The sequence below is a fragment of the Sminthopsis crassicaudata genome, chromosome 3 (assembly GCF_048593235.1).
Source record: "Sminthopsis crassicaudata isolate SCR6 chromosome 3, ASM4859323v1, whole genome shotgun sequence".
Classification (NCBI taxonomy): Eukaryota; Metazoa; Chordata; class Mammalia; order Dasyuromorphia; family Dasyuridae; genus Sminthopsis; species Sminthopsis crassicaudata.
Genome location: NC_133619.1, coordinates 458,293,145 through 458,314,645, shown reverse-complemented (window position 1 = coordinate 458,314,645; position 21,501 = coordinate 458,293,145). Strand labels below are relative to the sequence as shown.

The following is a 21,501-nucleotide window of genomic DNA, read 5'->3' as shown; positions in this document are numbered from 1 at the left end:
GTTGAAGGAATTATAAGTATGTGGAGAGCCAGAACTCTGGAAAAGTATACTTGAAACAAGATGTTAACTCAGTGGAATTAATGATATAATGGTTCTCTAATTCACATATATACTTAGTATGGTGATGTAATGGTTCTCTAAGTTCACACATAATCAGTATACTGTAATGATGTAATTATAATAGGGTATTTAAAGTGGGGACAAAATTAGACTCAAGGGGAGACTGGTTGAGACTGGCAGACTGCTGGAGGAGACTGGGTCAGACTGAGATTGGGTCGGACTATGACAGACACAGACTGTGTAAGAGACAATAAAACTTTAGACTCTATTCTTTTCCGTTCTCATGGTTTCTATCCTGCTGAGACCAAGGCCCTTCTGGAGGACCTCCAGAAAGCCCAGACATTACACAAGTAGGCAAGTGAAGTTAGATATGGAAGAGAGTAAGGTATAAGAATGTTAGAAAGGCAGGAAGAATGTACTGCAAATGGAAGTAGAGAAATATAAGGAACTTGTAGTGCTAGAGTTGTTGTGAGGTGGAGGAATGAATGAGGGGTAGTGGAACACCCTGCATTTTGCCTTCAAAATTGATCTCCTTAGTTGATCCATGATCATTAGCCCCTCTACCAACAAATGCCCTGAACACAATGTTCAGAAGTGAGAAGATGGAATTCTCTACACTACTGGAGGGCAGGGAAAATGGTTGGGGATAGGGGCAGGACATCAGGTTACTTCATGAGCAGGAAGGAATTAGGAAGTAAAGAGCCTATGAGTCAAGAGACAGAGGTGGTGGGGCTTGAGGAAGGTGGACATCTTGCTTCCATTCAACAAAAAAGTAGCTTGAACAGACCCTCAACTATTCAAGGTTATTTTGACCCTGCTCATAATCATAAGCAACACAATTATCTACCCTAATTGTTATAATTTTCTCAAGTCACAATTCACCAAGTATAACAATGACCTGGGGTTCTGTATATGTATTCAATTTGAAGAGTGGCTTTTGAAGAACAAATTCTTCTTCGGTTCCGATTCCCATTTTGGCTTTTGAAGCCAATGTATCTGCCATCATTCTAACAGGATCAATTTGGGCCACAATGGAAACCTAACAGAACAGAAAATGATGCTAATTAGAATATGCAATAGAGTTAAATAATGCAGAAGCAAATTAGTTATCTTTAATAAATTTTTGCTAAAGCCTGAAAAGTTGATTAATATGACAAAAATTCAAAGCAAAGGACAAAATGAAAAATAAAAACCACAAAATCTATTTTAGACATCTACAAAGCAGAATAATTTCGTGTTAGAAATCTCAAGCCTGCAACTAATAACAGTATCATGAAGCTATATACTTAAAATTTTAACTTGGCTCTCTAAAACAGGATCATGAAACCATATACTTAAAAATTTAACTTGGCTCTCTTTCTGATGCCAGGTTATTGGAAATAGATAAAGAAATATCAACCAAGGGAAGCGCCAACAGTAATTGAACTTAATCTTTATGTCCCTGCAAATATCTAACAAGCACCACAAAGTTTCATTTCAATATCAATATTCTGCATATTTGGCAAAATGTGACTATGAAAACCAGCTGACACAGCTCTCTCAAGAGCGCAATCTCATTTAGATCAATTCAGAGCAAAGAAAGTTTGGGTAAACTGAAGGATAACAAATTCTGGATGGACTAGTTCCCATTATACCAGATCATTAGATAGTTTTCAGAGTGTACAAATCACAGCTACTGTGTCCTTCCTTCATCAGAGAGAGACAGACAAACAGAGACACAGAGAGAACAACAGAGAGAGAGAGAGAGAGAGAGAGAGAGAAAACAAGAGAGAGAGAGAGAGAGAGAGAGAGAGAGAGAGAGAGAGAGAGAGAGAGAGAGAGAGAAGACTAGAAGACTAGAAGATCTTCTCAAGGACCATAAACCTAGAGCCAGAAGAAACCAAGAAACCAAAGAGATAATTCAGTCCAATGCCATCACTTTAAAAATGACTAAAACTAAGGCTGAGCCAGGTTAAGATTACTTGCTCAAGATCACACAGGCAAGAATCAGAGACAGGATTTGAATCTAATTACTCTGATTCCAGAGATAGTGCTCTACCTCTACCACAGTGTCCCTATAATGTTTTAGCTAGCTCTAAATCCCATGCTTCTAGGATAAGATAGTTCAAACCTAAACTCATATGAAAAAAAAAAATTGGCACTTTTTTGGACTTTTATAGAAAGACTCTTTGTCAGCAAAAACAAAACAAAACAAAGCAAAAAACCCCAAAGTATAGCATAATGAAATAGAGACCACTTAAATTATGAATATGCTTCTGAATTATTGCTTCTGAATTTATTTCATTAGTTAGGATAATTCTCTGCATATAACAATGCTCAATAAATATTTTAATAGAATTTTTAAGTTCTAATAGTATAACTGTAAATACTTATGATTAACCTGACACAACAATATTCCTTCCTCTGTTTTAATGAACTCACAGAAGACAATTATAGTTAGTCTTTTAAGATTTTGACATGAAAGCCAAATTTTAGAAACACTGAATTGATTTTAGGCTATATATAAAATCATTGAAATAGAAATGTTTTCCCCTTAGAGGGCAAAAAAAGCATAATCAGTTAAACTAAAACTAAATAGTTAATTCTTCTTACCTCAAGAAAAAGAACTAATAAGAAAATGACTGCTTGGAGATTCATAAATGAATTACAATAAGATGTATAAACTCCTTGAGAGAAGGTAGGGATAGTTTTTGGCTCTGTACTTATATTCTAAGTCTTTAGTGTATATTTCTTTATATAAATGTAGGTCTTTAATAAATACTTGTTAAATTGAATACCATTTTATAACTTTCCCCAAAGTTCTTAATTTTTTTTTCTTTTCCTTTATAGTTGAAAATATTTCTCTTGATTATTTGGAGAACTTTATTGTCTTTTTTAAAAAAATTAAATCATTGAACTACCATGGCTTGGAATTTGGGTTGTTTTTCCTCCTGGTGACAATCTATAAATTTTAATCTATGAATTTTTTCAATTGCCATTTCAATTTCTAAGTTCAGAAGTCCTTCACAGTTTTGTTTTGTTTTTTTTTTTGTATTATTTCTTGCAATGTAGTGTTCAGGTGTTTTTGCTTTATTTTGTTTTATTTTGTCTTGTTTTGATCTTCTAGAAGACCTATGATGCTTTGGTTGTCTTTTTATAACCTGTCTTCAAGATATTATATTTTGCTTGGATAATGACCATATTTTTAAAATACTATGATTTTTGCCTCTTTCTTCTAGATCATCCTTCACTTCTGTGAATTTGCACCTCCAATCTATTTTTCTCTCTTTTGTATTTTTTGGTAAGACTTGCCACTGCAGTACATTCAAGTCTTTCTCTTTTGTGCCTTATTTATGTTGTACAGGACATAAATTTTGTTCTCATAATTCTTATTTCTCTTTTAACTCAGGAATAGTGTGTTGTGTTTCTGCATTCTCAAATTCCAAACTTCTCTGTATCATCAAGAATTGCATCATTTTCCTTTGTTTTGCAGTATTTATTCAGAGATGCCTAAACTCTATTGAAGCCATACCTTCTTCAGTTGTTCATGTCTTCCCTATTGATTCATCTGCTTATGTTCAGTCTTTGGTTTTTTTTTCCCTTCCTGAAGTTTTGGATAAGTTAGTCTTTCTCCCATTTATTTTCCTCTATTGCTCACTTCCTGACTCCCTCCCCTCTGCTGGTAGTTTCTCTGAGGGCTGTATCTCAGCCTACTTCCACTCTATATAATTCATATTTTACCAGTCTGAGCCTCTGCACCAATCAACATTTTGATTGTTCAGTTGAACATGGGATTCTTTCCTTCAGGCTTAATAAAATGCCTCACAGTGCCTCATATCCAATGTCCTGCCTTACTACCCTGTCTCACTTTTCTGTTCCTCAGTCCTCTCATCTAGCACTGGCCATGGATTGATTATAATAGTTTGCATCTTCAAGACTCAGGGAAAGGGCTTTGAGAAGGAATTGAATATTCTATGTTAGGTCCAAACATGTGTCTTGATACTTTTCCTCAGATTTTATTGTTTTCTCATAGCCATCTTTTGCAGCACACAAAGATGCTGCTACAGTACTAAATGACTGTCTCACTCCAATCAAATTTCTTCAACCTAGATCTAGGATCATCACCACACTGAAAAGAGAAAATGGGGGACTAAGGTTTGGAGTTGTGTTATATATATATTTTAAATTCATTAAAATGTTTCTTTTTATTTCTCAATAGTATTTTATTTTTCCAATCACATGTAAAGAAAATTTTCAAAGTTCATTTTTGTAAGATTTTGAGTCCTAACCTTTTTCTCCCTCTCTCCCTTATCTCCCTCTTCCCCAAGATATGTCTATGCATTATAATCTTATTAAACATTTCCATATTATTCATGTTGTGAAAGAAAAATCAGAATAAAAGGTGGAAATCATGAAAAAGAAAAAGCAAACAAGCAAAAAGGTGAAAATGGTATGTTTCAATTCATATTCAGTCTCCATAGTTTGTTCTCTGGATATGGATGGCATTTTCCATCATAAGTTTAATTGTACTGCTGAGAAGAGCTATATCTATCATAGTTAACCATCATATAATCTTCTTGTTACTGGGTACAATATTCTCCTGGTTCCATTTACTTCACTCAACATCAATTCATGTAAGTCTTTCTAGGCTTTTCTGAAATCAGCCTGTTCACCATTTCTTATAGAACAATAATATTCCATTACATTTATATATAATAACTTATTCAGCCATTCCCCAATTGATGGGCATCCACTCAATTTCCAATTTCTTACCACCACAAAAAATTTGGGACATATAAGTCATTTTCCATCTCATTTTCCATCTTTTATGATCTCTTTGGGATTCAGACTCAGTAGTGACACCCCTGGATTAAAGGGTATGCATAGTTTTATAACCCTTTGGGCATAATTCCAAATTGTACTCCAGAATGGCTGGATCAGTTTATTAGAATTGGTTTTTGTTATGAGCATATGTGTTGGGACCTTGGGTTAGCTAATTCAACTTTGCTGTTGGAATCATAGTAGGCACTGATAAAGAGTGTTGAATAAACTCAGGATAGGCATCATATAATGTATTTTAATTTTTTTTCTTTTGGATTTTGATTGTCCTAGATCCTGGAGACAGGTGATCTTCTTTTATTTGGGTACATATTTTCTGTATTGAAAAAGTTAGAAGATTATGGAGTCAGAGAAAAGTTCTAGTCTTCCATTTTGCTGGTTATATAATCTGAAATCCAGCCTTTTACTTTTTAATGTTGTTATTTACCTTTAATACCTATAACAAATGAATAATTGCTCCAGGTATTAAGTTATACAATGCTAAATTCTACAGAAATATGGCATTAAAAATGATTATAAGGTCTGTTGAAGTGAGGCTTTCTCAAAGCAAAGGTGAAGTCAGACTAACAGCTTCTGTTTTAATCTCTGGGTTGTATGACAAAATTTTACTGCTCTCAATTATTACCAAGGTATTAACAAACTAGAGGCAACATGGAGACAATGAGGTCTTAAGAGAGCTCAATTGTGAATGATGTTTAAATATGCTCAGGAACTGGCCATATCAGACAACATAAGTGTGGTCTCAATGAACATGGGATGGAGTACTAGAAAATGAAGGTTGGAATCCAAGTTCTGCTGTTCACTGAGTTATCTTCAGCTAGGTACTTCTCACTTCCCCTGTCTGTTGCCCAATTTTCACATTTGTCAAATGAAAGAGATGATCTATATGAACTAGGTATTAGGTTCTACTATGTGTCCAAATTCTTCAAAAAGCAGATGTCCTGAAATTAACTTTAGTAATGATCACAATAGTATTTAGAAATATCCTTGATTGCATATTAAAATACTCAAATTAAACAATAGCACCTGTTTTCTAAGGGCTTCTAGCCTCTTCTCTCTTTCTTCTTGTTCCTGTGTTTCCTTAATGGCCATTTCTTTTTTCTCCATCCAGCGCTTTTCCAGTAATTCCTGTCTAAATTTGACCCTTTAAATAATAATACAAAAAAAGATGTTTGTAAGGTGTCATTATAAGCCTGACAAATATACAGAATGGAACATGAGGGCAGAAACTGCTTCAGGCACCATCTTATTACAGTATGTGTTATTCTAAATCATTTTCTAAGTCATGGAAGGGACCTTAAATGGTTGCCTAGTTTATCATCCATCCTCATAAAATTTTCTACTACTCACTTTTAATCACACTTCTTACAGTCAGTACTGAAATCTAAACTATCCCTGAAAGAAAACCCTCAGACTTATTTTTAAATATTTCATAGACTTACAGGTTATTAGAGATGGACATGACCTTAGAGATCAATACTCCCGGTATTCCAGTGTTGAGCCATTCATCATGATCACCAAAATTTTCACCTTGACAATTTGAACCGTTAAAAAGACAATACTGCTGATTTGCTACAGATAACATTTTTAGACAGGAGAGTAAACAAAATAAGATACTCTAATATTACATTGAAAATGTTATTACTGTCAGAATATATTTATGAAATATATTTTTAAAAATATTTTGGACACATTTTCATTCATTTCTGCTCTAGGGTGACCGCTTTTCTTTGCTGCAACTTTATAGAAATGCTCTTTGACATCTGTAGATGGCAGCAAAAAACATGATTCTCCCCTCAACATTCTTTCCACTTGAACTATTCCATTCCCTTTGAAATTCACAACTATTAAAAGAGGGCAGAAAATTATCTAAATGTCTAACCACATCCATTCAGTGTTGGGGTGGAGAGTTACTCATAAAACAACCACATTATTCTTTTTAAGTCACACTGAATATTAAAGATACAAATACTTCTTTCAGAAATGGTTAAGTGCCAGGCTCTTTGAATAGCAAGCATTGTGCCACCAAAACCTCTATTTTCTAAATTACATCAATTATTAATGGTATACATTGTGTAACTTTTGTGGGGCACCTGTTATGCCAAAGGAATACACCTACATTTTTTTCATTGATACATCTCACTCCAGCCTCTTGCCTTTCAGGAGAAGCAACAGAGTATAGAGGAAAGAGCAAAGAACAAGAGAATCTAAAGACATGAATTAAAACTCTAGCTCTTTCTGTTATTATATGTGTGACACTGATAAACCATTTAAATTTTTCATCTCTAAAAGAAGGGTATTGCATTAGATGATCTCTAAGGTTCCTTCCCACTCTAAATATATCCCAAACTTCTAACAGTGCTGCAGCCAAGGAAAAGGTGCTTCTATTGACATAGCCAGGACATGAGTTTTGAAAAAATGTTTTCAAACCAAGGCCTATATTCTCCCATCTCTCACCTACCCTTGTCATATAGATGTTTCTTATGCCATAATAAGGTCCTACTCAATTTTAACACAGTGTAGGATAATTGAGTGTCTATGAGGGTTCAAGTAGAAGATACTCTGAAATTTCACAATGATCATATCCTAATTTTCACAACCATGATAAAGTTTCACTTTCTTTGGGATATATAGAAGTAAGTACTCTTGTAGTTACAGTAAGGTTTCAGGTTACTCTACTGCTAAAAATAAAAAGAGCTGACTTGTGTTTTGAAGAAAGGCACTAGAGTTAGTGAGTGGCATTCCAGTCTAGGTCACAGGAAAGGATGGATCATTGGCTATATCCACTCTTTAGTAATTACCAAGATTAACAGGTTTCCCTAAAGATCATCTTACCAATTCAGTGAAGCAGAAGGCCCAGCCTAAATGTCTTCATTTTTAAGGACAACATTATTGAAATTGATCTTCAAGAAATTTCTCTTTATTTCTGTGTGTCTTTCTGTCTCTCTGTCTCTTCTGTCTGTCACACACACACACACATACACACACACACACACACACACACACACACACACACACACACACACACATCTGCTTTCTTTGTTACTTCCCCTGACTTGAAAAATCTCTTGGCAAAAATAAAATAAGGTATTCATACATTCATGGAAAAACAATATAACCAAATGTATCATCTGGGGAAATTTCCACACAAACATTTGGTCATTTGAGCCAGTCACCTTTTCTTCCAGTTAAGCCATGGTTATGAAGCAAAGAATCAACAAATGGTTCAGCTCATTGACTGCTAACTGCTGGATGATGAATTCCCAAATAGTAATCCTGGGTTCATGTCACAACCTATGTTTTTCTCGAATCTACAGAGACAAAGTACTAAAATTACTGCTAACTTTCAATTCTTCTTGGGGAGGAGAAGCATTATACTGTTCGAAAGCAGCAGCTGCTGTAGAATCAGGTGCAGCATTAACTATGATCTGAAGGGGATTTGACTTAAGCCTTGGGGCCAGAACATAGTTGCCCTGACTTGAAGCTTCACAGTAGAAAGGGAGAGTTTATCTATAGTTTAGAAGCCCATTTCCTGTGTGCCTGACCCTCAAAGGGATCAGCATTCAAATGCAAATGGTTTGTTAAACACCTTGAAGTATAGTAACATACTCCCTTTGCTTCAGAAAGTGTTGGACAAAAGGAATCTCCTCCAATCTTATTCTCCTTTTGAAGCCAAAGCTAACTACCACCTCAAAAGAGGACATATTAAAGATTCTGCAAAGCAACAGACCCGGATAGTGTCTACACAAGCTTTTTTATTTTTCTTTCTTTCTTTTTTTTTTTTTAATTGGTTTGATGGTGAATGAACTAGAACTTGAAAATACATGCAGGAGTCTTACTGATTGTAACTTAAATAATGGATATCCTCATTCCTATATTTCATATTTATACACACTTTCCACTAAAGCAGGGAAAGGCTGTATTACAAACACACAAAGAGATGATAATTTTTGCTGAACTGCTTTTTCTCTCTTTTCTTTTTTCTTTTTATTTTTTTGTTATAAGAGAAGGCTCCTTGGGGGGGGGGGGAAGAGAGGGGAATCTATATTCAGAAGTGAAAATGATGTGAAAACAAAGAATATCAATAAATTCTTTCTTTAAAAATACAGAAGAAAAATAAATACTATCAAAAGCTCTCAGCCTGAGGTAGCCTTTTATTAAAAGAGGTATGAACCACTTTCCAAGGAAGGATTTGTGCAGCTCTAAGGGGTGAATTGTCTTTTATCCTTCCATAAAAAAAGTTTGCTCACTGACAAAAAGTAAACCGCCCCAACCCAGACTCCTGGGCTCCAAAGTAAAAAGACATAGAAATAAACTCAGGAATAAGGATTTTAATTCAGAAGTTCTAGAACTGAAAGATGATGGTAAGGAGGGTTAGGATTAGGCTTAAGGAGGGGAGCACTGAAAGAGCATTAAAAATATCATAGTTAATCTATTCCCAAAATAGTAACAAATAAATTGCTTGGTCTAATGGTCTTTCTGCATCTTTTCTCTGATATCCTTTAAGTTTAAAATGTTAGCTAACCAACAAGCATGGATTTTGATATGACTAAGAATACAGCAAGGACTATAACAAGCCCTTGTTACTTTAAGCCTATCATTAGTTGGAGGATGCTCCTATGAGAGAAGGCTTCAATAAGTGAAGCATTTTTTGATGAACCACTTCTTTACTAAATTCAATATTCTGAAATCCCCTGCCCTCCTATCTAATTGCCAATCATGCTTTGCCAAACCTCAGTCCTGGATTACTCCTATTATTTACTCTCTACATTTTTATTCCTATGCTGCTGAACAAACCTGGAAAAAATATCATGAAACCATATTGCTTGGGTCCATTACAAATTTTTATAATCTCAACCTCACTGCAGCAAAGCAATCCTAACTGATTTACTATCCCAAGCCTATCAGACAATTCTCACTAGATCCTCCCATTTAATATTTTCCTGCCCTCACATGTCACTCTCTTAGCAGTAAACATTGCTTCATACTATCCAAAAAAAACAAAAAAAACAAAAAAAAAAGCATTGAAGTCATTCATTGAGACCTCATTCCATCTTCACTCACATGTCACCTCCCATGATCTTCTTAACACCAATCTTATATGAAGAGGAGGGCTTCCTCTTTGCTGAGGCCAGTTCCTCTAAAACTAGGTAACCAATTTTTTGTTATAAGAGAAGGCTCCTTGGGGAGGGGGGGGAAGAGAGGGGAATCTATATTCAGAAGTGAAAATGATGTGAAAACAAAGAATATCAATAAATTCTTTCTTAAAAAATACAGAAGAAAAATAAATACTATCAAAAGCTCTCAGCCTGAGGTAGCCTTTTATTAAAAGAGGTATGAACCACTTTCCAAGGAAGGATTTGTGCAGCTCTAAGGGGTGAATTGTCTTTTATCCTTCCATAAAAAAAGTTTGGATAGTGTCAGGCTTAAAGTCAGGAAGATTTATCTTCCTGCATTCAAATCTGGCTTTAGAAACTTGTTTTCCTCAGTTTCCTTCTCTGAAAAATAAGCTGAAGAAGCTAATGATAAACCACTCCAGTATGACTGACAAGAAAATATTGACATACAGGAGGCACCTGACAGTGGCTGCTGAAGATCCAATCCAGACCTGCAGAATGGATCTCCTCATGTGAGAGGATGATACAAGGAGACTGAGAGGCAGTTGTTCTCTGACCTCTCCACTTAGAAGCTGTTGTATTGTCTGACCTCGTTCTTCTTCCCTCTGCCTCCAATTTATTTCATTCCTAGTCCACAACACCTGTATTGTAGCAGGTGTTGATCTTGTGAGATATCATGGAGACAAACTTTCAAATGGAGAAGAGGACTATAGTCAGAACAGGCATTTCAGACTCTCATCAGTTTTCTGGTTTAGCCCTTTGATGTGTTGGCCCCTTTAATTACCCTGATTAAAAAAGGCTTACTGGGGCTTTCCTTCCTTTCCTTCCCTTCCAGGTACCGAAGGAATTCTGAAAGGATCCCACTCATGAACAACTTCCTTTTATAGGAACCCTTTCCCAATTCCCCTTGATTCTGGAACTTTCCTTTTGTTGATTATTTCCAGTTTACCCTATGTGTAGCTTGTTTTTACCTAATTATTTTTGTGTTGTCTTCTCCTTTTAGACTGAGAGCTCTTCAAGAGCAGCACTCAAAAACCCTTAGAAATATCAGTTTTTGCTACACAAGAGGCACCCACAGCAATGCTTCATCAAGAATACAGTGTGATAGAGGGGGTGAACTTCCCAACACAACCAGAATAAAGCCTTACTCCTTACCCAGTGCTTGTGGCTAGAATTTTATTACAGGCTATTTATTAAGCAAGCCGTACAATTATCTGGGATAAGACCTAACAAGATGTACACCTTTTGTACTAATGCACAAATTAATGTATGCTGTGAAAACATCCCAGAGAGGCAAATTTTATTAGCTATTGCTCCAAATTTTACACAAGGGTTTCCATTAAAGATAACCAGACTATTACATAATTGATGATGGATTCTTGAAGAAAAGGTTTCTAAAGTTCCTTTTAAAGGACCAACTATCTTTACAAATGCATCCAAACATAATATTTGCACTGCATACTCTCATGATTTAACTATAAAGAGAGTAGTCAGAACTCCTTTTCAGTCCACTCAGCAGAATGAATTGTATGCAATCATTATAGCTCTTATTTATTATCCAGGAGATATAAATATAATATCTGATTTGGCCTATTCAGTAGGTGTGATACAAAGAATTGCCACAGCCCAAATAAAATTGTAGCCTCTAATATAGATCAGCTCTTTAAGGAACTTCAAGAGCTAGTGAGAAAGCATCCATATCTTGCATGTCCATTCACATAGTGGACTTCCAGGTCCTATTTTTGATGGTAATTCAAGGGCAGATAACCTTCTAACTATGTTGGCCAATACTCTTTTGCTTCAAGAAGCCCAAGAATCTCATTTTAAGTATCATCAGGCTGCTCAAGCTTTATGTCTGCAATTTGGGATAACAAAAGAAGAAGCTACAAGGATAGTAAAAAGCTGTATATCTTGCCTTCCTTTCCACACTCCTACACTCCCTCCAGGGAAAAACCTTCATGGTTTGAGACCCAATATGGCAAATGGATGTGACCCATTATAAATCTTTTGGTCATCTGGCTTTTATCCACGTTGTGGTAGACACCTTTTCAGGATTCACTTTTGCAATACTAGCAGCAAAAGAGACAGCCCAAGTGGTCACTGAATTCCTTATACAAGCTTTTGCAATCATGGGCATGCCACAAGCAATAAAAATATGGACCTGCATATACTTCTAAACATTTTGCATATATTTGTGCACAATATCAGATTTTACACACCTTTTAATCCTCAAGGACAGGCAATAGTAGAGAGGAAAAACAGAGACATCAAGACACTCCTCCAAAAACAAAAGAAACTTAGTTCCCCATTTCTAAACATGTGGTTTGACTCCCCATTTCCCTTTTGGTGTTTTCATCTCTCTTCCTGAGCAGTCAGAGAGGGCATGACTACCTGTGTTCTAAAACAAAAGAAAGCAAGAGATGTAGAGGACTGGAACTCTGAAAAGGTATACTTATGACTCAGTATAGTTGATGAAATAATAATTCTCTAGCTATTGATGTATTTACTCTAGTCAAGTACATATACTTAAGGTAATACAATGATGTAATGGCTTTCTTGACAAGTTGGTGCATGCACAAGTGTGGTCAGGCATGCTCTGTGTAAGGTAGTGACATAATTATACTGGAGTAGTAAGGGAGTCACTGACACAGAGGACCCTTTCTCTCGGCCACATTCTCTCAGCAGCAGCTCTAAGCCACAGAGAAGACATCAGGCTCCAGACTCCATCTTGGACCAGCTGTGTGGCGGCTCTCCTGCCTCCTTCACTTCTCCACCTAAAGACCAATGTCTCAGGCTGATCCTGACGTCTTCCAGAGAGCTAGCCTGGACATTACAAGAAAACCTCAACTTAGGGTCATGAAGAGTCATATATGATTGAAAATGACTGAACATCATTCTTACTCTCTGATCTTTGTCTTCAACTCCTTCCCTGTTGTTTATAAGAACATCCATGTCTCCTTCATAGTTAAAATAAACAAACATGCAAACTCTGACTTGGCTTGCTTATATGACACCCCACTTTCTCAACTAGATTTCTTCACAAAACTAAATGGATTTTTCTAAAGCACAGGTCTCACTATGTCATCTTTTTGCTTAATAATCTCCAGTGAATGTATGTCATATCCAGTTTTAAAAAAATAAAAAAACTAAACAAAACAAAACAAAAAAAAAACTTTTGTTTAGCCTTTAAAACCCTTCACTAGTTGTTTTCTTCCTACCTTTCCAGTGTTCTCACACTTTTTTCTACTTCATGAATTCTATGGTCCAGCCCCACTGGTCTTCTAGCTATTCCTCACACATTGCAATCCATCTTTTGATTTCATGTCATTGCATTGGTTATCCCTCATGCCTGGAATGCTCTCCATCTCACTTTCTCTTAGATTCCCTGGTTTCCTTCCAGATTAATTTCAAATTCTATCTTCTACAGATGGCCTTTCTTGGTTCATCCCAGGTTGGTGCCTTTCCTCTGAGATTATCTTTTATTCTGTATATATTTTGTATACACAAGAGTTATTTATATGTTTTCCCCCAATAAAATGTGAATCCTTTAAGGACAGAGATATGGTTTTTGCCCTTCTAGGATGCCTGGCACAAAGTAGGAACTTAATAATGTTGTTCTTTTAACTGATTGTCAAGAGAGGTCAGTCCATGGGAAATGTCTAAGATTCTGTGCCTACTTTGTTGGTCAGTGAAGGACTTGTGATGCTAAAAGCTTAACTCCTCAATGACACAGGCCAGCTGGATAAATAATATCATGATTTCTGATAACAATACATACAAGGAAGAGGAGCATGCACGTACAGAATTAATCTCAGGGCTGAAAAAATCATCTAGTATAATTCTTTTTTATACATGAAGAAACTGAGATCCAGAGAAGTTATTTACCTAAGGTTAGGTAATAGCTAGTAAGTTAGCTTATAGCTAGTAAGGACTAGAATGTGAAACTTCACATTTGGTAGTTTTTTAAATTTATTGAAGGTAGGATAAATCACTTATGAACTATATGGAAATTCATTTGTAACTTTGGGGATCATCACATAGATTTGTGCATAGAAATGTTATTTACAATTACAGTATGATTGGAAGCATTATTTAGATAACATCATTGCGTGAATTTGAGTGTATGTTAAAATTATCTGACATTTTTAAGATCATAAAGAGAATTGTAAAACTATTAGGCACTTTGAAATTTCCAGAACTCTGCCAGCACAGATGTTCTCGTTACCAACATAAATTCACATATTGAAATTACTCTACAATTTGGTAGATTTTCTTTGCTGTTAGAAAAAAAATTCATAACTTGATAGCTGATCGGAAATATAGTAATGAACCTTTCTGATTTTAATCAGATAGGTTGGTGACTATCAGACAGGTAGTTATCAGACTTGAATTTGAATTTTAGTGCCATGGTGGTCCTCACCAGACCTTAAGTTTCATTGGTATGACCTTTGAGAGACTGAGGTACCTTTCATGTCACAATGAAGCATCAGAGCAGGACTGGAATGATTCTCACAATAATACTTTTGTGGTCTTAAAATATTTCTAGTAGATTTTTTAAAACTTGTTTTTTGTATAATACTTTTTCTCCACCAAGAGGTTGCATCCTAACTTTTATTAGCTGTACAGGAAAGGAGTCATGTTGAGAATTTGCCCTCAATATTGATAGAATGCTTAAATTCATCCACTTTGTATTACAAACTCAGAAAAATGGTTATAAAAGCTAAAAGCTGAAAATTGAGCTTAGTTGATTAATTCTATGCTACTTTTTAAAAAAAGGATTGTTGATAGGCACATACAATTTCTGATAAGCATAATTTCACTTAAAATGTTTTCAGATTCATAAATATTCAAAACATAAAAATACCACATTACTGGAAATGGGACTTTATAAAGCCATACTTCTAATATGTGCAACCACATTTTCAGTCAATGATGAATGATGGTCTTTACTTTATAAAATAGCTGCATTTCACCACTTGGATTTAACTATATTTAGCCTCTGCTAATGATAACAACAAATGACAAATGAAATTTTAGTCTGTTCTCATTATTAAGAAGATACACATCAAATATAGAATGCCTCTGTCTCTGCTTGTGGTAGGGATGGCATAGTAACTGTGACAACAAAAGAAGTCACAATCCTTTCCCTCAAAAAGATTTAACTGAATAAGAATAATAAAACTTGGCTCCTACAATACTGTCAGAAAAACCCCTTTATACTCCCTTTCTTCCTTCCCAGGCCTCTTACAACTTTTGTGCAAATCAAACATCAAAGGGGTCACAGATTTAAACAGTGATTCAGCAGCCCACGGCAATGAAGTCAAGTCTGATTTTCTATTAACATAGAAAATGATTAGAAAAGAGCTTTCACCATCACCCTACAAGTTAGCATTCTTTTCTCCTGAGTAAAACCAGCAGAGTAGAACAAGATTTTCTCAAGCACCTCAGGGAACACCACTGTTTTAAAAGTAACCTTACTACTTAAAAAGCAAAAACACATGAAAAAAAAATCCTCATAAAGTGCAAATTCCCTAAATTGAGGCTTTTAAATACACATATGTGTAAAAAATGAAATACTTTGTTTTTTCTTTTATATTATATACACATGTGAGTGTGTACATTTAGAAGACACACACATATATATTTCTTGCATATAGGTGTATTTATATATACAAGTACACATATATATATGTAAAATTATATGTTTATGTACATATATAATGTATTTGAACACATGTATATATGCAATAAAAAGAACATATTCTGTATTTGACACATATTCATAGTCTACTGTAAAGAGTTTATTTAAGGCTCCTTCCTAGAGGGTTTAGTACTTCCCTAGTTGTTTTTTCTCTTTCAAGTTTCAACTTTTTTTTTTCCTTTGAGGCTGTTTTTCTTAAATTGGGCCTCCCACCAAATTCTTTCTCTGACTATGGACTGAAGGGTGGAGTTCTGGAATGGAAGCTTCTTTTCATCTTCAAAGACAGACGCCCCCATGATTCAATGCATCTATCACATTCCCAGAGAGTGAGGAGAACTTTTCTTCCTTACTTTTGCTACTACATCTATGAAGAGAGAGAGAATACAGACCCTCTCCATCACTAATTTGGCAAATTCTATTGTCTTAGGTTCCATTTTGAGGAGGAGAGATACCAAAACTGATATCCTCTAAAAGCAGCAAAATCAGATTGAAAGACATGTGGCCTATACACAGTAGCCCAATGCCAGACTGATAAGAAGAAACACAAGTGAATCAAGCATCCTTTTGACTAACCTGTTAGGCAGTCCACATTACCAGAATAGATTTTTTAAAGTTGGCAAGATTCCTTAACATCATTTTAAAAACAGGTCCCAATCTTCTCATCTAAAGATGAATCTGAACAGAAATGAAACTGAAAGCTTGTACTTTCCTTTCCAATTTCCCTACAAGGATAAGAAGACTTTCTTTCCTCTATGAGGAAAAGGAGGTGAAAAATCCTGAGGTAGATAGTTTACAAATTATAAATAGTTATAAATGCATTTATATTTACCTATTAAGGTTTATGTAATTGCACAGTGTTTTCACATATTTTGCTTATTATTATTCCTATAGTTCAGGAAACTAAAACTAAGAAAAATCATTGCAAACTGGGAAAACATTTTTACAGTCAAAGGTTCAGATAAATACCTCATTTCCAATAATATATAGAGAACTGACTCTAATTTATAAGAAATCAAACCAATCTCCAATTGATAAATGGTCAAAGGATATGAACAAACAATTCTCAGATGAAGAGATTGAAACTATTTCTAGTCATATGAAAAGATGCTCCCAGTCATTATTAATCAGAAAAATACAAATTAAGACAACTCTGAGATACCTGTCAGATTGGCTAGAACGACAGGGAAAGATGATGCAGAATGTTGGAAGGGATGTGGGAAAACAGGGACACTGATACATTGTTGGTGGAATTGTGAATACATCCAGCCATTCTGGAGGGCAATTTCGAACTATGCTCAAAAAGTTATCAAACTGTGCATACCCTTTGACCCAGCAGCGTTACTACTGGGCTTATCTCCCAAAGAGATCTTAAAGAAGGGAAAGGGACCTGTATGTGCAAGAATGTTTGTGGCAGCACTCTTTGTGGTGGCCAGAAACTGGAAACTACATGGATGCCCATCATTTGGAGATTGGCTGAATAAATTGTGATATATGAATATTATTGTTCTGTAAGAAATGACAAACAGGATGATTTAAAGGCCTGGAGAGACTTACATGAACTGATGCTGAGTGAAATGAGCAGGACCAGGAGATCGTTGTATACTTCAACAACAATACTATATGATGATCAATTCTGATGGATGTGGCCATTTTCAACAATGAGATGAACCAAATAAGTTCCAACAGAGCAGTAATGAACTGAACCAGCTACACCCAGCAAAAGAACTCTAGGGGATGACTATGCACCACTACATAGAATTCCCAATCCCTCTAATTTTATCCACCTGCATTTTTTATTTCCTTCACAGGCTAATTGTACACTGTTTCAAAGTCTGATTCTTTTTGTATAGCAAAACAACTGTTTGGACATGTATACATATATTGTATTTAATTTATATTTTAACATATTTAACATGTATTGGTCAACCTGCCATCTTGGGAGGGAGGAAGGAGGGGAAAAATTAGAACAAAAGATTTGACAATTGTCAATGTTGTAAAATTACCCATGCATATATCTGCTAAATAAAAACTATTAAAATAAAAAAAGTCATTCCCATTATTATATAGTGATGGGTAATGCTCATTTTCAAATGTTTGTCTTATTTATACTAAGTCTAACTCTTAATATACCCCTGGTTTTAATATTTGCATTATAGCTGGTTAGTTGTTATTTTAATGCTCTAAGAAGACCAAAGTATATTTTCTAGAAGAGACAAAGAATTTGTTAGAACTTTTCTTTTTTTTTCTTTCTTTTTTTTCCCCCCCCACCCGAGGCTGGGGTTAAGTGACTTGCCCAGGGTCACATAGCTAGGAAGTGTTAAGTGTCTGAGACCAGATTTGAACTCTGGTCCTCCTGAATTCAAGGCTGGTGCTCTATCCACTGCGCCACCTAGCTGCTCCCTGTTAGAACTTTTCAAGGAGGTAAAGTAAAAATCTAAAGGCATCAAAAGACCAGGGAATAAATGTTATATTAAAAAGTACATCTACATTATCAGAATTGCAATGCTTTGTCTTTGCTAACTGAAGTTTCCCTTTGTATCACATTGTTTTAAAAAGGGGGTGCAGGGTAGGTTGCTAAGAAAACTGGTAATATAAAAAAAGTAAATTTTTAATTTTCATAGTATTTTTCGTGAAAAGAATATAGCACATATCAGAAGATATATATGTATATGCATTTCCCTGCATTTAAAGAAAAAGTCATAATTACTTAAATTGGATAATCTCCATGCTAATAAATTTCACACAGAATATTGACATGAGAGTCAGTACACAAGAGGTACTTAAAAAAGAATAGGCTGTCTTATTCAACCCAAACTAGTATATTTATTCTTATGTCAGTGCACAAATATGAGAGGTATCATTTAATCCAAGTACGAAGAGCATATTTATTTTCTTAAAATCATGACCAGTGGTCTGCTTCTCAAATGTATAAAGAATTAACTTTGAAGCCAGAGAAACCTGTATTCAAGATTTGCTAGCACACACTAGCTGTGTGACCATGAATAAAATCATCTGGACATTTTACAGAAATAATTGAGCTTCTTTTGCTATGAGTTCCTTCTTTTTCCCTTTTCCCCATATATTACTCAAATGTCTTCAACCCTCTCTCATATCTTGATAGGACTTTACTCCTCTCCAAGGCTAATCCTTCTATCTCTCAAGCAATCTCATTCCTTTCCATCTCCCCCAGTAGATTGCCCCTTCTATCATCTCCATTTCACCATTTATTTTGAATCTCTCACTGTCCATTGGCTCTTCCCTACTATCTACAAACAAGCCCATTTCTCCCTTATCCTGAAAAAGAGAGAAAATGAAAAAACAAAATTCACTTTCTTCTATTAGCCAATGTCTCTTCAGTCCTTTGTGATTAAATACTTTGAAAAGGTGTTTACTCTCCACTCTCTGAAGTTACCTACTAGTGATCTCTTCATTGCTAAATCTAATAGTCTTTTCTCAATCTTCATTCTTCTCAATCTCTTTGCAATTTTTGATAGTGTCAATCACCCTCTTCTTGATACTCTCTTTTTCTAGACACCAGCAGTTTTCAGGACGCCACTCTCTCCTAGTTTTCCTCCTAACCATTTAACAACTCCTCACTTTCTTTATTCTATATTCATCAAGAACAGAAATTCTAATTATAAAATGATTTCAGGGTGTCTTCTTTTCTTCTGTAATACATCATTTGAGGATCTTAGGTCTCTGGTGATATAATTAACACCTCTATGCTAATGATTCTCAAATGAACCTTTCATAACCCACTCTCTTTGTTGCCTTTCATTCTCACATCTCTAAATGCTCTGTAGACATTTCAAAATGAAGATTCAGTAGATACATATACAACATATACAAAACCAATCTCATTATTTTTCCCCTATATCTTCTCCAAATCCTACCTTCCCTATTACTGAAAAGGGCAATACCATTATTTTAGTCCCTCAGGCTCACAACCTAGGAATCATCCTTGATTCTTCACTATTGTTCAATTGCCATATTCAGTCTGTTGGCAATAGCTTTTAAACATTTCTCAGACACAACTACATCTCTCTTTTGATATAGCCACCACTCTGGGTTCTCATCACTTCACACCGGTACTATTACAATAACCTGCTGATAGGTCTCTCAAGTCTGCCCCAAGACTCGCCCCACTCCTATCCATCTTCATTTAGACACTAAAGTAATTCCTAAAACTCAGGTCCAATCACATTACCCCAATCCCCTACAAACTAACTCCAGTTGCTCTCTATTGCTTTCAGAATCAAATAAGAAAATGGTCTGTTTGGCATTCAAAGTCACAAACAGAAACTGGGCTGTTTGTAGATCAGCAAGCATTTTTATAAATGGCCTGATTTCTAAGCATGGGCCATTGTGCACATTAAAATTCTGAGTCTTTTATAACACAAAAATGAATACTTCAATTACATGCAAGTGTTGGATCCATTACAGGCCAGGGTAGATTGTAGAGCTGCAATATCCTAACATATCCATCAGAAAGATTAACCAGTAGCAAATGCTCTAAGAGATAAAAACAAAATAACATTGCTCTGTGGAAGCTGTCAGCCCACACAGACCTTGAAGATACTAATGATAATCCTCCACCCTAAATGGGGGTTGCTCAGATTTGGAAGGGCTATACAGAATAAAGAGCCAAAATATTTTGACAAAATGAAAAATGTAATTGTTTAAGCTTATTAGACTCATACTTAGGATTTTTTCCTTTAATTAATTACAAATGGAGAAATATTCAAAGAATATACATATATACATGTATATATATATACATGTATATAAATACATATGGCATATACTATAGGTCATACTTATAGATGAAAATATAATGTTCTGTTTGTATTTAATTCCTTCCCTTTCTTTTCCTTCCCCCTCTGGTCCCCTCCTCTCTATTCTTTTGCCATCCATCTCCCTCTCCTATTGTACCTACACCTCCACTTCCCTCCCCTCCAGCCTGAATCTCCCTCCCTCTATCAGGCTAGAAGTACAGCTGGTCTGACACTGATCATATATGGGAGTTTTGATCTGCTCTGTTTCTGAACTGAGCCACTTCAATTTTCCTTTAGGCAACCTGGTGGCTACAAATTGAACATATTTTAAAAGAAAAGGATTACAATTTTAAACCAGAAAAAATTAAAGAAACAAAATAGAGATTATGAGGAAATTTATGAGGATTTAGAAGAGTCCATTTTTCTCCTATAAATACCTTCAGAAGAACTCTGAAAATGCACCCAGAAGAATAATGATAATATAAACAAATACAATCAGCTATCAAGCTCCTCTGTTCTGTCAAGGGTTGCACAGAAAGATTAGTAGAATCCTGGAAAATAGAAAGAAAAATACAAAGTATCCCAGAGCTGGTCTAGCACCAAGCCAAGAAGGGACACCTTGAGGGTCTCATCTCCAGGAGATAAGGCCAGGCCAATGTCCATCAAGGAAGAAGAAATTTGATACTATAGGAGTAAAAATGATCCTTTAATGAAATAAAGAATTTACAATTATTTCTGATGAAAAGTCCAGAACCAAGGAGAAAAATTAATGTCATTGACGTGAACTCATTCATAAAATGGTAAAAAAGACAGCAGAATGAATTAGATAGCAGATTCCAACAATATATTGTTTACAAGAAATGCATTTAAAACAAAAATTCACAGAAAGTTAAAATCAGGGACTGGAGTATTATATTAAGCTTCAAGTGAACTCAAAAAGTTCAGTAGCCATCAGGATTCCAGAGGTCACAGTTAGTGGGGAAACTCTGGGTAAGGTATAAGACCCTTCAGCACAGAAAGAACCTGCTAA

General features: G+C 35.3%; 1 protein-coding gene across 9 annotated transcripts in view; it reads right to left on the bottom strand.

Moving 5' to 3' along the window:
• Positions 1 to 21,501, bottom strand: part of CCDC148 (coiled-coil domain containing 148) — a 333,489-nt gene that overhangs the window by 4,574 nt on the left and 307,414 nt on the right. For all 9 annotated transcript variants that reach the window (XM_074303395.1, XM_074303399.1, XM_074303396.1 and 6 more), the window contains 2 exons: positions 5,905 to 6,022; positions 959 to 1,099 (listed from right to left, as the gene is read on the bottom strand). In XM_074303395.1, the coding sequence (XP_074159496.1) occupies positions 959 to 1,099; positions 5,905 to 6,022 (259 nt within the window). The remainder of the gene's footprint in view (positions 1 to 958; positions 1,100 to 5,904; positions 6,023 to 21,501) is intronic.